The sequence below is a fragment of the Myodes glareolus genome, chromosome 17 (assembly GCF_982192425.1).
Source record: "Myodes glareolus chromosome 17, mMyoGla1.1, whole genome shotgun sequence".
NCBI classification, from domain to species: domain Eukaryota; kingdom Metazoa; phylum Chordata; class Mammalia; order Rodentia; family Cricetidae; genus Myodes; species Myodes glareolus.
The window spans coordinates 9878965-9896052 of record NC_142042.1 but is presented as its reverse complement, the minus strand read 5'-3'; the positions used below and the strand labels follow the sequence as shown (position 1 = coordinate 9896052).

The 17088-nt window shown below is 39.7% G+C and overlaps 1 protein-coding gene across 18 annotated transcripts in view; it reads right to left on the bottom strand.

The window, feature by feature from the left end:
* Positions 1–791: 791 nt before the first annotated feature.
* Positions 792–17088, bottom strand: part of Adgrl2 (adhesion G protein-coupled receptor L2) — a 618755-nt gene continuing 602458 nt past the window's right edge. For 7 of the 18 annotated variants that reach the window (XM_085677553.2, XM_085677552.2, XM_087897468.1 and 4 more), the window contains 6 exons: positions 13475–13566; positions 11457–11625; positions 8753–8881; positions 7952–8048; positions 6246–6374; positions 792–2838 (listed from right to left, as the gene is read on the bottom strand). In XM_085677553.2, coding sequence (XP_085533679.1) covers positions 2084–2838; positions 6246–6374; positions 7952–8048; positions 8753–8881; positions 11457–11625; positions 13475–13566 — 1371 coding nt within the window. In that variant the 3' untranslated portion in view covers positions 792–2083. Of the gene's footprint in view, positions 2839–3576; positions 3616–5939; positions 5993–6245; positions 6375–7951; positions 8049–8752; positions 8882–11456; positions 11626–13474; positions 13567–17088 lie in introns of those variants that run through there. The other 11 variants (XM_085677556.2, XM_087897469.1, XM_085677564.2 and 8 more) reach the window with 7 other exon arrangements.

Genomic DNA, 17088 nt, shown 5'->3' with positions numbered 1-17088 from the left:
CAGTTTCTACTTGGATCCTGATGGTGTGAAACTGTGTGGCTTCTTCAAACAATACTTAGGACTTAGTCTGCCCTCCAGGAGATGTGTGAACACAAACTTTAAATTATTTCTCCTGAGGCTAGAGAGATGGCTCAGGAATTGAGATGTTCCTACAGAGGACTCGGGTTTAGCTCCCAGCACCTACATCTGTCTGTAACTACAGGTCCAGGGGAGCTGATACTCTTCTACGGCCTCTGAGAGCACTAGGCATGCATGCAGACAAAGCACTCATACCCATAAAATAAAGATAAACAGACATTTTAAAACAAAAAAAAAGTCATTTCCCTTTTCAAATTCCAATTGTGTCCAGATAAAGTGATGTCTTACTAAGAGGCATCTGAGGGACTCCCACGTGTGGGTAGAGCTTGGAAGATGACTATGACAGAAACCAGAAAGATCTATGTGTAGGGAGCCACCTGTAAGAATTTGTACTTGGAGAAATCCACCGAAGGAAAGAAAAATCACCTGTATATTTCTGCCCAAATTAAATGGTAGAATTATAATTCATTTATCTTATAGAATTTTAGTTCCCATTGCAAATCGTCTTTGAACATTTTGTGTCTGTATGAGAGATAATTATATTATGAATTCTATTCTTTTAGTTGCAGAGGGAGAAGCAGGCAAACTTGCTTGCATCATTTCATATAACTGCGGGTTGCAGTCTGAGATCACCTAAGGGGAAGGTTTGAGGGGACTGGAAAGGACCGCCTTGGTCGAATCTACTGCTTAACACACATGAAAGTGCACGCTACTACTTGAAAAAATTCACATTTATTTACTGTCAAACCGTGTTAAATTTTACACTGGATATTAGTGATGGGCTCATTATTAACAGGTTTACACAAAGGGCTTGAAGGAAGAGCAGAGTCTGGCTGGAACAATTTACATGTCATTAGAACTTTACCATAAAATAAATTAATTACTAAATATAGGCAGAAGGAATATGGAAGAGTAATATTTCTGTTTTATTTTTTTTATTTTTATTTTTTAAAAAAGAATAGGCACCTTTTGTTCACTAGAAAGTTTGTGAGAAGTGCCCAGTGCCCCCTTCGCCCTCTGTTCCAGAATAAACAGAGGGATGACCCAAGACCTCCAGATTTCCCCACATTTGTGCAAGGCATGGCAGGACTGACTTCAGAGAGTTTTCTCCCCATAACACACACTCTTTTGGCAATAAGAAATTTAAATGTAAGAAAAGGACTAACCGGTCAAAGTGGAACACCGTCTAGGGTGGAAAAGAAGCCAAACTGGGTACAACTTACCATGATGGGCTTAAGAAACCACATTTCCTATCATGTGCAACCAAGAGCTCGTCACAATATTTTCTCCAAACTCTTTGAAAATTATTTTAATGACAATTATATCTTAGTTGGACACAAATGTATTTATTTTACCCTAGCAATAGAACAAAATATAATTTCTTTAGCCATTTTTTTTTTCATGAGAATAGTTCATTGTACAGTTGAGGAAACATGAAATAAGGCCTGTGGCTTGATTGCTACTGGTTAAACATGTTTTCAATTGTTGCCTTAATGTGAAAGGTTTGCAGGGAAGTGCAAACAGGTGCAGAATCTCTCTCCTGCTTTTCCAAGTCTTGTCAGGAAAAGTAAGATACAGTCAATTTGTCCCACAGGATCTTAAAGCCTACGTCTTGTATATAATACAATGCAGGCCTACAAAAAAACGGTGCGGCCCTATTTACAGACTTAGTTCACCAACTGCCGCAAGTGACATGGCTGGAAGGGTCTCTCGTTTGTTTCACAATCTCTCTACACAGCAGCAGAAACGTAAAATACCTGGTTGGCATCTCTTTTTCTTTGTAACAAATAATTCAATTTAGTATACTCTGTGTATATACAAAGTTTTCGCATGTTTTATAAAAATTCACAGAACTACAAGGTTCAGTCTAGTTTGTCTTCCTACAGTGGAGAACCACAGGTCATCAGAGCCGACTCTTCAGGCAGAGCTGGAGGGGGCTGCAGGGGCCGCTGGCAGCGTCTTTAGCAATTAATACTTGTGTGTGGCCCTAGGAATAGCTGTACTATTAAAGACTCGTTACCAGCTGCATCTGTCCTTCCCTGACGTCCCCCTCCGGGATGCACCCTTCTTTGTTAATGGGGATGATGTAACCATCACTATTGCCTCTGCTGATCTGGTAGCACATCTGGAGCTGGCGGCCAGCTCCAAGATTTGGCATGCTTTTATAGTAAATATCCTCGTTCTCACTCCTCCTGGAGGGAGACAGGTCCTCTGCCATGTCGGGGCTGCTCTCCGGGTAGGGAGAGTCTCTTAGGTTGGGCATGCTCGTGTACAGAGAGTCTCTGTTGGGGGACTGGAGGTGGTCGTCAGCCTCGGCCGTCAGCTGGGAGACGTAGCTGTCGGTTGCCTCGGGTTTCACTTTCTTCTGGGGTTGGTACAGAAGCGAGTGAGTCCGCTGAGGGATGAGAGGCGCCTCCAGTTCTTTGTGGCGGAACTCCAGCGCTGGGTTGTCACCATGCATCAAAGATGAGGCGTCAGCCACAATCGCGTCATCTTCACTGCTGCTGCCGCCGATCACGGGTTTAACCGGGAGCTGGAGCTCCAGGTTGTGGGCTTTGTTGCCGCCCCGGAGGTTGTTATGCACTAACTCTGAAATGATCATTTTCTCGAACGCGGTGTCATTCAGACTTAGTCCACAGTCCACGACCTGCACCCCGTCGTGGTAGTCCCCCTTACGCAGTGAGTAACTGTTGTTGAAGTTACCATTTAGCGGTAGAGTATCCATGGCACTTGTGTCCCTGGCATTGTTCAGTGAATGTCCTGCAACAGAAAAGCGTGGGGTTATCGTTACTGCCTCTGTGCCTTCCTGAAGAAACCGCACGTTTCATATACAAAAGGTTTTAATGTCGTTCAGGACAAAGTTGAATTTGAAACCTAACACCTGAAGAGTGCCAGGCTTTCCCGCATTCCCAACGGTAAACAGTTGCAACCCTTAGTTAACAGGAAGAAGTGTCAAAAAAATGATACTGTTTTCCAGGGAGGGAAAATGGCATACCAAATATTACTTTATCAATTTGGGGACACAGTAGTTCATCAATCAAGTTTTGGTCCAATTTCGACATGTTTACAAACAAGACTTCACTCCATGCCCTTGCATAGTTAATGCAAAGCAATTCATTAGTGACGTTTACATTTTAAAGTACAAGACCATGGTTCATAAAATAAAAATCAACAGAATTTGTCCTAAACAACACTAAATTAAAAAGGAATAAAAAAGTCACATACAGAAACTAAAAAAAAAAAAAAGCAATGTACAACAAAAGCCCACATAACTGGCAAGCAACTTTTAAACAACGTTCTAACATTTCCTTTTTCTGGAGATGAGTTTAAACAAAACAAAACAACAACAACAACAAAAGGTATGAAAAAATGGACAGATACAAAGAATTCATGGGGCACAGAGTCAGGCATCTTTCACACCGACAGGACCAGGGTCCACAAGCACCATCCAACAACACGACAGACAGCAGGTGGGATGACTCACTTCGGACAACTCACATTATGTCTGTCTGCTCAGGCTATCTGGCCTAAGAGTAGCTGATATATAAAAGAAAGTAAAATGATTTTATTGTAACATGATGAAGAACTTCTAAGCTTCTCAGCAACTTAGTCAGAGCAAGGGTTCAACAAATTAGATTCCCAGCAAAGCAGCCTCCACTTTTCATTGAGGAAAACTTTTTGTTATTTTGAGTTGTGCTTGCTACTTCATAACGTCTAATCACAATGGCCTTGGGCTTCTGAAGGTCAAAGTTGGCCTGCAGCCCTGCAGACTGCATCAGTCACAGTGACGGTACCAAGTGAACCAGCAGAGACTACTGTACGAGACTGGCCCAGAGACACCATGGGTATGGACGTCAAATGCAGAAAGGTTAGAGGTTGCCTAAGTATGGGTCACAGAAATTAAACCAAGAATAGATATTAACTATGGGATGGGAAAAGGTGTCAATCTTAGCTAATACGTATTTTTTTAATATCTCAAAGAATGAGAGATTGGATAAATCTACTTGTGATATGAAGAGAGATTCAGGAAGAAAGAAAACAATGGGAACATGCTCGTATTTGAATCAGAGTTAGATTTCCAACAGACACATAAACATGTAAACTAAGACGTCACAGTGATTGTCAAGCAATGGGAAAAAGTCAGAGAAAATTAAATGGTCTGCACAAGGGAAATTAGGTTCTTCAACCTCGGAATCCTACGGGGGGTGGGGAGAGTCACCAGTCTACAGAGAGGTCTGAAAAGAAAATTAAAAAAAAAATCAACAAAAGGATGGCATGGTGTTACTGAGATGAAACTGGCCACTGTGAGGCTGCTGCATTGTATGCAAGGCTTGGAGAAGTCCAGGAAAACTCTCATCTTTGAAAAAAAGAGGAGGAATGCTCTCTTTTTTTGTGCTCACTGCACTCTTAAAGCTGCAGATACCTCAGAAAACCCATTATTCTTCAAAATAAAAATGCCCCTGCATGGTACAAACATCATGGCCAAGAACTGACAGTCGAGGGGGAAGTCCGTGTTAGCCCACGTGCGAGCACTGAGGAAGGCTTACGCCTGTTATTCATTCTTTTATAAAGACTGAAATAATTTCCGCATTAGAAAAACCGTCAATTCCATTTGTATCACACTCCGTGTGCTAAGAAAATGAAGTTGCGATTGCTACTGATAAGGCTTTCTTTGGTGGACTTGACTGGGGTTCGCCAAATCAGTGCGCATGTGCCGCGCTCTTGCTGAAGGTTACTGTTAGGCAACACTGGGCACATTTGAGTTGTCACACGGCGAAGGGGCTTGTTTCCTCTGCAACGAGAGTCAATCCTTTCACTTTCTTTCCTTTTCTATCGTTGCTTCCTAAGTACAAAATAATATATGCTGGGTATAATTCCAATGGTGTTTTCTATGATATACTGCAGATTTAAGACCTCTCTGGTTTTGAAGAGGCATCTTTTACTGCCCATGTTCAGGCAATTCACAGGAAGACTTTTTTTTTTTTTTTTTTTTTTTTTTTTTGCATAGCCTGTAGCAAGATTACTGTGGGAATGCAGAAATGATAAGTCAATTATTAAGCATTTGGGCTGACAGTACTTCAGGCTTTTGAGAGCAAATTATTTCAGCATCGCACAGACTTCAGTATGGACAGCATTTGCTACAGACCTCTCAGACTAATGAAAGCCAGTATACAGAGATGCACTGTTGGAATTTGGTAACATTTTAGTTGCAAATTGTGAACCACTTGCCCGCTGAGTCTACTTCATGACTGCTAGGTATGTTTTAATTGTGCCCGTTAAAAATCATGCTGAAAAAATTTACATTTGATAGGCAAAGTTAAGTTTGACTCCCATACTTGTCTCTCTGTAGGTTGCTAGAGGAGAGCGTAAGGAAAAGTAAGAGAACAAGAGAATGAAAAGAGAAGCTGCAGTTACCTTAAAAAGGAATCGCAAGAACAAAAACAACAGACAAACCGGAACAAAGTTCTGCGTTTAATTTAATTGAAATCGTTATTCACAAGTATTATACGCTAGTTTTGACCATGTTAAAATTTACCAAAAGCATAAAAAATACTATTGAATACGTTTTAAATAAGCTAGTGATTATAGCCAACAGGACAAGTTAGTGAAACACCACCCCCCTCCCTCAATTAAAAGCCATGGGCACAGACTGACTTCATAGCCCCTGAGTCCCCAAAGTTCCTTATGAAAAAGGAAAACAACATAAAGCTGCACTATACTATAGTTTGATTCTATTGATAATGCTGGATGTAGTCCTGTACACCTGGACATCCAAATTATCTTAGCTAGTCCATTCCAGAAGCAAAATTTGTCACCAAGGTTTAGAGTCAACTGAACAATATATTATATAGATAGGATACCTCTAAATGATATAAATCTTGAAGATGGGCTCTCGGACCATGTGATGTCAGTCCTGTAATAATATATTAAGATTTATGCCACCTGTGTCAAAAACATGGATAATTACTGCAAACCTATCACGACTGAACTCTTACTATAATATAGTGCAGTTTTAGAAGCCTGGCATGGGCAACACCTTACTTTTTAATCTGAGTTACTAAAGGTGTAGGAATAATAACTATATAGCAACAAGTTATTTCAGAAATAGGATCAGAGCTCTGTTTAGCAGCAAAGAAAGACAGTTTTATTTGTAAGTATGAGCACACCTGGTGAGTTAAACACAGGAGCTGAAGGGGCATTACATACAACTGTTTCAGCGAGCAATGTGTTATAGGGGTTGTTAGTGCCGTGGGGCCGAAGAAGAGGGTTTGTTAGTAGGTAATTGCCAGTCATTCCTAAAGCAAAGAAACAGAGAAAGAGTCCATCAGTGTGCTTGCTTATGTCAGTGTTACAGTTGCAGTAGCTTTCGTTAACTCATCGGGCCCCGGGCAGGGTGGCAATGGAAAGTCGGCTGGAATTTCCCTGACTCTGGCTGAACTACTGATTTGCAGGAGGAAAGGGGAGAGGGAAGTTCAACCCCGGGAATTCACAGGTGCTTTCTAAGCCCCCTCAAGTAAACACCTGCTGAGAATGACATTTACTAATTTATACAAAATCACTGTTAAACAAAAATGGCAATTAAATGCAGGGAGATCAACATTATGCTTCAGGACGCTACTACTTAACATGAAAACCCTAACCACCAAGGCCCAGCGGAGGGATGCTCAAACTTTCAGTCTTACAGGTGTGGGACCGTCCCTCATGAAAACATCTGTGTTAATACTGACTTCCACACAAGCAGGGGGGAGAAGCAGCTTCCACAGACATGTAAGAAGGAAGACAGACTGCACAGAGCTGCACTTATTAAAGGCAGAAGCAGACATGCTGGGGTGGGGGTGGGGGAGATGGATTATTAGACCAGGACAAGAATGCGGGTTCTGTAAATCTCGTTTGCCAGGTTTCAGAAGTGAGTCTTTGAATAACTTTCCTGTGTGACAACCATGTCAAGAGAATTAGGACAGCACCAGGGCAATGGTGATCAGGGCCTACCCTCGCTCTACCTGCACAATCGCACACCTTTCCTTGTCAATCGTGTTTCACGCCACTGATGGAATCTGACTAAAGGGAGGTGAAAATTCGGGCTGGGATGGATGTCATATAGACACCCTTTTCATTCCAGAGCCGAACTCTCTCATGACAGTTGCATGTATTATAAATCATGAAAGAGCCTCTTTCTATGGACTGGTACAATAACGCAAATTTTCCATACCTGACTGAAGCATACTAAGCTTTTATTTAGAAGAACCCGTGGCTTCATGTTAATGCCTTGATCTTGCTAAGGTCCTATATTTCTGGCCTTTATCATTTAGGAACTAAAATGATTTAAATAACAAATTTAAGTTGGCTCTAATCAACACATGGAATTATACGGGGGAAGTTGGTTTATATGCTTCCGTACATTTGAATTTACTACAAATGTTTTACTGCTTAGTATTTACTTTAAAAATGTAAAGGAACTTTATGGAAATTACGTAAGTTCTCAATGTGAAATTGGCACTGTTTTACATGAGCAATTACTACTCTAATTCTAGTAAACTCTTAGGAAAATAACTTTCATAGATGTCTAAGAAAGGACAGGTGGGCACTAATGAGAGACACATTTCATCTCTAACAAGGTATGTTCTCGACAATTAACTTTTTCACCCATGTTCTGTTACTGTGGAGCTGAAAGCTGTCTTTTCCTCCACTGCACCATGGAAATAATATAAATCTATACATACTTTGATGAATGAGGTTAAAAGCTGACCCCCAAAGTTTACTAACTGGTGATTTAAGCCCACGACAGGTAAGTCCAGCGTCTTCTCTACAGTTAGTCTAGGCTCACACAAAGCACACACTGTACGCCGTACGCTCAGGTCCCCTAAGAACTGACCTTGGTTAAGGGTAGAAGTGCTATTGATGTCACCTGAGATAAAAGAAGATTCAGACTGTTTCCTCACGGTGTCATTCCACATCCTTCTTATACGACTCTATTGATACGAAACAGCAAGAAAAGCACATTATGTCCGCGTCCCCACGCTCACCTCGCTAACACACTCTTCTACCGGAGATCGTGAGTATCTGACTGTTGTTTGGGCTTTTTCAGGATGCGTTTTGTTGTTGGTCCCAAGATGAGGACACCAAGAATGCCTTGTTCCTATTCAGGGCTATTTAGTCTTCAATCGTACACACTTTGTGTGGACTTATTTATCTATTTATTTATTTGAGGCAGGTTTCACGTAGCCCAGTCTGGCCTTGGCTTGCTCAGTAGCCAGGGATCGTCAGGAACCTCCTGCCTCCACCTCCCTAGGGCCCGGATTACAGGCCCATATCACCACTCCTGGATTTAGCCTTCCACTCTTAGGTGCTATTTTATTGATTTGTTTAAGGTGGAGACAAAGAATTATTAAATAAACGTGTTGGGTGCCTACTAAAAGTCCTGTTCTAGATGGCTTGAGAATATGAATTATTACAAGCTTAGTAAAGTGAACTCCTCAAAAAGAATATTTGCATCTACACCACACATTGAGTACATATTTAGGGAGAAACTGAAATCAAAATCCCCAATAACAGGTGAGTTCTTACTATCTAGATCACTACACTGAGGAAACAATTAGTGCGTCTAAACAGAACGTGTCTCCACAGACTTCCGGTAAATACAGTTAATTAAAGATGCTGTCAAGGTCTCTGTTACCTGTGTGCCAGAGGAGTACCGAGCACTGCTGCGCGTGGTTGACGCCTTCACAGAGCTGTGGGGGCTCTCGGTCGGGAGGCCGCCACAGCAGTACCAGTGTCTGAAGCACTTCCCATATTCTTTTCGCACCTGCATCAAACAAGTCCAAGACCAGAGGATTAGTGGAAGCGCACTGGCTTCTCCTGTCCTCTCTGGCTAAATGAGCAGCGAAGGCAACTGAGAACAACTGAACTTCCATAGAGAAAACAGGATGAATTTGACTCAAGGTCGATGCAAGTTGCTGAAGTACTTGTAGTGATATTTAAAATACAAATGACATATCACTACAAGTATTAGTCACTAGAGTAAGCTCTGTCTGTCCACAGATGGGCTGTGGTGGTAGCTTTATGACTCATGTGGAGATGCTTTGGAGTCTACTATTATTATGCAAATTCTGGTTATTAATACAAAGTGATATAGCAAAGGTTTCTTCTAAGTGCTTAGTAACTATTGGCAAAATAACTAGACAAAAAAAATAGCGTCTTTGATGCTTGGTCGTATATAACCAATTTGGAAATCCGTCACTGACATTTTATAAGCTTAGCCTTCCTTGGTAGTCAATACATAAACCTCTGGATTGCACACCTTTGGCCTGAGAACACACCCAATGAAAAGTACTTTCACACATTTGCCAATGCTCGGGAGGAAATGTTTTCCCAGGTGTCTGCTGTGTCTACCTTTGTCACTTGTGGAGTCTAAGATGTTCAATGACTCCATTAGCACACAGCAGCATGACTTATTCGGTTTCCACTCATAGTAATGAGCGACTCACGTAATGTCCTTTCTTCCCTAAAGCTGGAGTAGATGAGTAGACACAAAAATACTCCCCTGAAAGAAAGTTCAGCTTAGCCTTTAAAATGTGCAACCCACACAACTGAAATAGGCCCCTCATGGACAGGGAGCGGCATAGAAGTGGGAGGAGTGGGGAGGTGTGTATTATAGTACTGGTGTATAAATATGGTTTTTGTACATTAAAGCTAGACTTTGAAATTAAAATAGACAAGAAAAAACTGGAGACCAAAAAATAAGTCTTTTCCAGTAGATTATCTAATACATGAGACCATTCCCATCTCATAATCCTGTTAACTGCTTGCAAAGGCCCTGACTGACACTCCTTCACCGCTTAGATAATTAATGCCGCACGAAGACCTCCTAAGCCTAAGAACACTAGCATCGCCATCTTCTCTGTTTTATTTAGTGATACACAGCAGAACAAACAAGAACAGCCTCGAGCTTTCAAAGCACTTCCTGGGCCCAACTGTGCTCATTCAAGCATTAAAAATGAAACCTTTATTTTATTTTTCGACTTAATCATTTTGTTATATTATTAACAATCTATCATGGCAACTCTCACGAAGAGACATGGAAGACTGAGTAGAACATATTCAGAAGGGGAGGGTGCATGAGGCTTTTAAAATGGAATCCTTAATGTAAGGATACAGTGGAAATTCCATGCCCAAGGAATAAACGCAGCTATATGAAGAAACAGGCTCTTAAGCCTTCTGCTGCCAAAGCTGAGCTTTATGTCAAAGGTGATAGAGTGACTTCTGAGAAATAACCACTATGTGACTATATGCTTTGTGCAGGATGCTCACTTACATAAGACACATACAGAAATGGCAGTGGTTACCATGGATATCCCTGCATAATGTTTAAACTGTTAAAGTACACGGTTATTAAAACACAAGATACCTTAGGAAAAATTTCTACACATGTAACCGTTATTAGTTGCTCTGAAAGCTGAATAACCAAGACAATGGCAATCAAAATGGTATTTTATCCGAATCACACCCTCTGCTGTTGGTTTTGCCTAATGCCTATATTGCTGTGACTGTACATTATTTGTCAGTATTTCACGTCCCCACCGCCATTATCTCAAAATTACAGCTTATTCAAAACCGATGGAAGTAACAACACTATCATCTTGTCAGCGCTGAAAACTTAATCGTTTTCACTTTCACAGTTCTCTTTCTCTGTTCAATTTAGTGACCAACTAGTAATAACAGAATCAAAGACTACATTAGACATGCAGGCAGGGAAGGGCGATTCCTCGTGATAAATTCTCAACTTAAATGGCAGCTAAGTGGTTTCCTTAGTTCTGGCTACAGATTCAAGGTTTTCTTCCCCAACTTTCATTTATGAAATTATTTTTGCTGACTCCACACCACATACATGAAATCAGGACAAAATAATCAGAGGTGAAACACTAAATGATAGTTGTTTTAGATCTTTCAAAACCACTCACAAGGCAACATTAATATTAATCTTTTGCATGTCTGGAGCTTTAAAAATTAATGTTATTTGTCCTTGAGTTCATTTTCATTTTGGACCAGCGCATTCCTATCAGTGAGCTAAGACTGAATTTAACCTTGTATCTATTTTTCTTTAGCTTATAACTATGCACAGGTACTTCACAAACCCTTCTGCCAAAGAAGGGGCTCTGGACGTAAGAATCTAGTGTGCCATGGTCTCAAACGGAGATGCAGAAGGTGGCTGGCACTCTGCGACTCTGCACAGGCGCTTACATCCCCAGACAGGTATAGAGATAATTATAATATGACAGTGTTCATGAACAAGCAGGCTGTCAGGAGAAATCTTCTCCAGACCTATCCTCAAGTCAAAGGTCAAGAATATGGAGACTCTCCCCAGGGGTCCCTCCACTTACTTTCTTTTGAAGAGCACAGTGGAAGATGAAAATGAACAATCCCTGGAAAGCATTAAAGGTGGTGAAGAGATATGCCATCACAACAGTCTCCTCATTAATATAAAGAAACCCAAAGGACCAGGTTAGACCCAGGAGACACAGAAGGGCAAACGCGCCAAGCACCCAAGACCTGAAAAAATAAAGTGCATTTTTTTTAACGGGTTCAATGAGGGAACAACATTCATCTCATTTAGTAACGACTCAGTAGTAGAGGTTGACTTGCTCTATGTTCACCCAAATTCAACAGCATTTTGGCTTTAACCTTCCATCGATTAAGAAAGAACAACATTTAGTACTGCAGCTTCCTGTGAGCACAGCAACAGCGGGTATTGGCCTTTTTCTCGCTCCAGAATGAACAGGCATCAAAACGATATTAAAATGCAAGGTGTAAAATGTCCCCCGTGGCTTTACTGTCTTTCATGTGAATTTTAGTGAAGGAAATTAAGGAGTCCTTAATTAGTTTACTCCTATATTTTTTATTCCTGTGGTGTACGCGTCTGATACTAGATAATGCGACACACACAGAAAGGTTAAATGGCAGATAATCACGGAGAGCCTAGACTTCGGATTCTAATACGCTAGACTGAGGTGAGCCTACGAGATTACAATGGAAGTATGAAGAGGCCTAGCTGGAATGAGTTACAGAATAAAACAAAACAAAACACGAGAACGGTTTCAAAATAAAATATTCTGGCAGAGATTTCGTCATGAAAAGCTTAAGGAGAAAGGAACTGTAGAAAACGGGGCGGAATGAGAGGGTTTCAGTCATTGCATTCCATGTCTAACTAATGATCTTACTTGATAAATGGCTTATTATCTTCATAGCTAGAAAGCATTATAAGCAGAAAAGAGAAACAAAATTATTAGGCAGAATTAAAATAGAAAGTAATAAGAAATCATTTATATATTTTATAAATTAGTCAAAATTAAGAAAGTCAAAATGCAGAGGCAAGCAATTAAAAAAAATAAAGGCATATTATAGTTTAAGGATACTACAGCAAATTAGATATTCCAAAATAGCTATAAAAATTAAGAGCAATTCATGATACTGACGGATTTGCAAAAAATATTAATCATGCTGTAAGTTTGTTAATGTAGGGTTCTACCTTACCCAGGTAAGTCCGTATTATAGTAGCCATCACAAACACGGTAATTACTGGTGTAGGTGAGAAGACAGAAAAGAGGAAGGGAAGAAAAGAGAGAGACGCTAGCGATTAGCTCTCTCTCTTACCATGCAACATGCAATGAAGCTGGCACTAACCTATTTAAAACATCTAATTAAAAAATATTACCCTTACTATAATCTGCCATTTTTTAACATTAAAAATAGTATTTTCACAATCCTAGCATACGCAACTTTCATACGTCCTTGAATTCTACATTAAGACTCACATTTTAAAAATATGTCTGAAAATATTTCCATAGCTGATTTAATGAATCAACAGCTATCAATTTTGGGTTAATTAGATAGCATTTTCACTAATAGAATATTGCAGATTTTATTCAACATCGAGATAAAGTAAACACTTGTTTAATTAGCATGAAAACAACAGATAATCTTCAAGATAACAATAGTAATAGAGAAAATTCTCTTAGGAAAACAGGATTAGGAGGAGAAACTGCTCAGAATCCTTAAATCAAAAGTCATTTAACAAAACAAACTTAATATAATCATATCAGCCATGCAAACAGGACCATCATTTGGAATTGCATTTTAAATTCAAATGAAATCACTACAGTGCTCCGAAATTTCCACGAAGCCAGAGAAACAATTTCTCTACTCTAGATCAAGTCAGAAATTATATGCTTCTTGACCAATGCCCGCAATATGGTTATGGAAATTCAACCTCGTGATATCAGTAAGATTTCATTCAGAATCCCTCCCAGAGCTGCCAGAAGGCAGAAACGCCTGCGGTCCCTGTGGAGGATATCTTTCACTGAGCTCGGCAAGTATAACAGTTCAAACACAAAATACTTACTTAATGTTTTCCAACCTGCTAGAATCTGGTTTCAAAGTGTTTGAATGCTTCACCATTTTGCACAGCGTAATCACCAGGAAAATAATATTTAGCTGTTTTAATGAATAAAGAAAGAATCAGATCACTATGAACAACGAATAAAATATGTTTTGCAAATTTAGTTAATGAGTTCACCCCGTTCGGTACCCACGGCATATGGACCTGTATACAGCAAGTCAATTTTCATTTGTGTATACAGTGATGAGTTCAGCCTGTGTGGAAAACACCCTGGCTATTATGATCGATCTAACAGATCATTTGACATGGAATTGCAAGCTCATTAAGTCAGTATCATTTGGTAATGATTAAATTAATTAAAAAACCTAAATTAGTTTCTTTAGCTAAATGTAGTCCAAGGACTAAAAGTCACCTAAATAGAGACACCGAAAAGAATTCTGAGAAGTGCATTTACATCAAGAACCTGCTGTGGACGAATTGCTGAGTTCCAGGAAATCTGGCTGAGAGCCTACCTCTTGATAGTGACCAACTAAACCAGAGGAATGATGTTTGTATAACCTACATCTAAGGTAACAGAGCAGCCAATTAAATAAAATACATGAAACAGTTGAAACTAGTAAGAAGATAAGGTTTTTTACTCTCTGCACACTTCCAATCTAACTAATGTTAAAAGTCTCTTTCATCCCCTGTTCACACTGCCCAAAACTTGGTCAATTCCCACAAAAGTTTGAGTAGTCAGCTGTGTGAGGACTTTAGGGACAATCAAAAGCAAACCAAGGAGGCTGGAATTTGATGTGGAAGTGTTGGATTCCCTAGAGATCAGATGGTTGGATAAAGAAGACAGTGGGGGCATTATGACTGAGGAGAGGTAAAGGCTGGTAAATTTGGGCAGAGAGTCAGAGGGGAGCACTTTTCCATTCATGCCCTAAGACTAGAACTAAGAGAGAGTACCCTCCACCCTTCTTGTGACATTTTATTCCTTAATTCATAGATCCATCTAATCATGGTTCCTTGAGAACTCAGCATAACCCAGGGTTCTCCGGTCCTCGTTGAAGACTCAAGAAACACACAGTGTATTGAGGGTATGTACTTCTCTTAGGTGAGAGATACCCAACTGTGTTATCATTGTGATCCTTGCCACCCAGTCACAATGACACACAAGCAAATGACCCCACACTCATTCATGATAATTTTATAACCATGATGCATGATACAAGTCAATACACTAAACCCTCCTAATGAGTTTGGGAACAAGGCAAAGACTTTAAGTTGTGCATCCTTGTTCTCTGATGCACTTTAGTATTTCTCATCGATGTAGAATTTCCTCCATTAAGAAATAAAATGAGGCTAATGGGCATAACCTATACATGGTGACATATGGTTTACCTTTCTAGGGTAGTTACTTAAGGGCAAAGCAGATATTTATTTTATTTAACTTCTTAAGAGATTTATCAGAGAGAAGATAAAACCATAGGAACATTTCTTCCTTTATTTTTACAGAATTATTCCAGCTGGTTTATAGACATGTTTCCCTTCATAGAGATAGGCCACATCACATAGCTCACCCAACAGATATTTTATTGACCAGCCTGTGCTACACAAGGGTGTGTCGATCATGCTGTGGACACTTAAGACAGGCTTCAGCCCCCGAGAAAATCAGAATTCTTTGTGGTAGTGGTAATGGAGTAAACACTATTTTAAAGAATCATGGTAAATAGTGTGTTTTTAACTTTTTTTTCAAAAAGGCAAAGATCAGCAATGCCACCAGTTTTCCATTCTATGCATTGGTCGCCTTCACTGGTCACACTAGAGGGTGGCTGGGAGGCAGAGTGCCCCACAAGGCCAGGGTGTGCTATGCTCAGTCTGTATTAGTTGGGGAGGGAGCTGCTCAAAGACACTCTGCATGTAAATAAACTCAACACATCAATCCAAACTCAAGGTAAAAAAAAAAAAAAAAGGAACGGACTCCAATCTTGGGTGAGATGACCTTCTTTACAGAAGCATATAAAACCTTTCAACACTATTTTGAATGCCCTGAATGTACTGTTTGTTCGTCCGTCCGTCCGTCCATCCATCCATCCATCCATCCATCCATCCATCCATCCATCCATCCATCCTACTTTACTTGTTTGTTTGTTTATTTATTTATTTGATACCCATTCTGATTATGTCGCTCTAGCTGGCCTAGAATTCACTACGTAGTCTATATAGACCAGGTTGGCCTTGAATCCACAGAGATCAGCTTGCCTCTGCCTCCCATGTGCTGGGATTAAAGATGGATACATCACAGTGATCTTAATTTAGAGTGTTCTAAGAAGAATCAAAAGAGAATCACCTTAAAGATAAATGTACAATACACTCCATGAAAAATTATGTAGCAAAAATTATGATAGAAAAAATAATAAAATGCTCAATGGGCTTTTATATTCAAATTGTTTGGAGTGTCTATAAATTTTCCACTTTACAGAAATGGAAAAGATAATGATGGCTGATGACAGACTGTCATCAAACGTTCAGTTAACTTGTACACCGGACTTTAGCCTCTGAAGAAAAATTACTTGAAAACATAGAAATAATGGAGCAAGGATATGTTTAATAGGACAAAACACTGTCATTTCTAAACAAAATAATTATAAAAGGAGGCTTACAAGGAGTACTCGAGGCACAAGATAGCAAAAAAATGTCAATCGGAGAGTTTTCTCCATGCTTATTAAATATTAAAATTTCATTGATATATATTATTTGCAGTGAACCAGAGAAATGGAAAAAAATGTTAGTGACATAGATGTTGATCAATTAAACAGGTTACCATCAACATATACAGTGAACTTCTTGGAATGAACAGACCGTTGACAAGTCTGCTTTATAGTTCTCTCTTTTCTAATGCTTAAGCATTTTAACACTAAATTTCAGTTTCATACAATAAATGTTATGATTCTTTTTCAAGAGGCAAGACACTCCAACAATTATGATTTTGCAGATTAGAATATTTTATTATACTTCCACTCCTGTTTTCTCCTCCACTTCTTCTTTGCTCTTCTAAAATAGAACAGTGGGGCCCAAATCCAGGCACAGAAAAGCAGACAAGAACAGCTTCAATATATCTACAGTCCAGAACAGTCACCTTAAAACAGCAGACTGCTTTCAAATAAATGGCTATCTACAAATCTGAGTTCCTTTTCTGTGCATTTTTCTCAAGACATACATGACTTTCTAGTCCACAGTATTATATTTCTGCTTTGTCTGTTTTTACATAACAAAACGAGTGACTTCATTTACTTTAACTTTCTTCTTCCCCTATTTTATTGCTAGTATCGTCTATAGTCTTTGAGAAACTAAAGAAATCACGACAATCAGACATTCCCCTTTGATCTTTGGAGGGCAGACCGAGAGACAAGAAGGGTGAACACCTCTACCACACAGTCCCTCTGCTGTCACTTGTCCTGTCTGATTAGAATATCTTCACCCCCATTCTTTGTTGTTGTCCCTCACACCCCACAGCAAAAAAATTACTAAATACTAGTGAATTTAAATGAAAGGGGATATATTAAAAATTATTTATCGATGGGTAAGGAAAAGGGCTAGGCTGCATATACATGCAAAACTGAATGACTCAC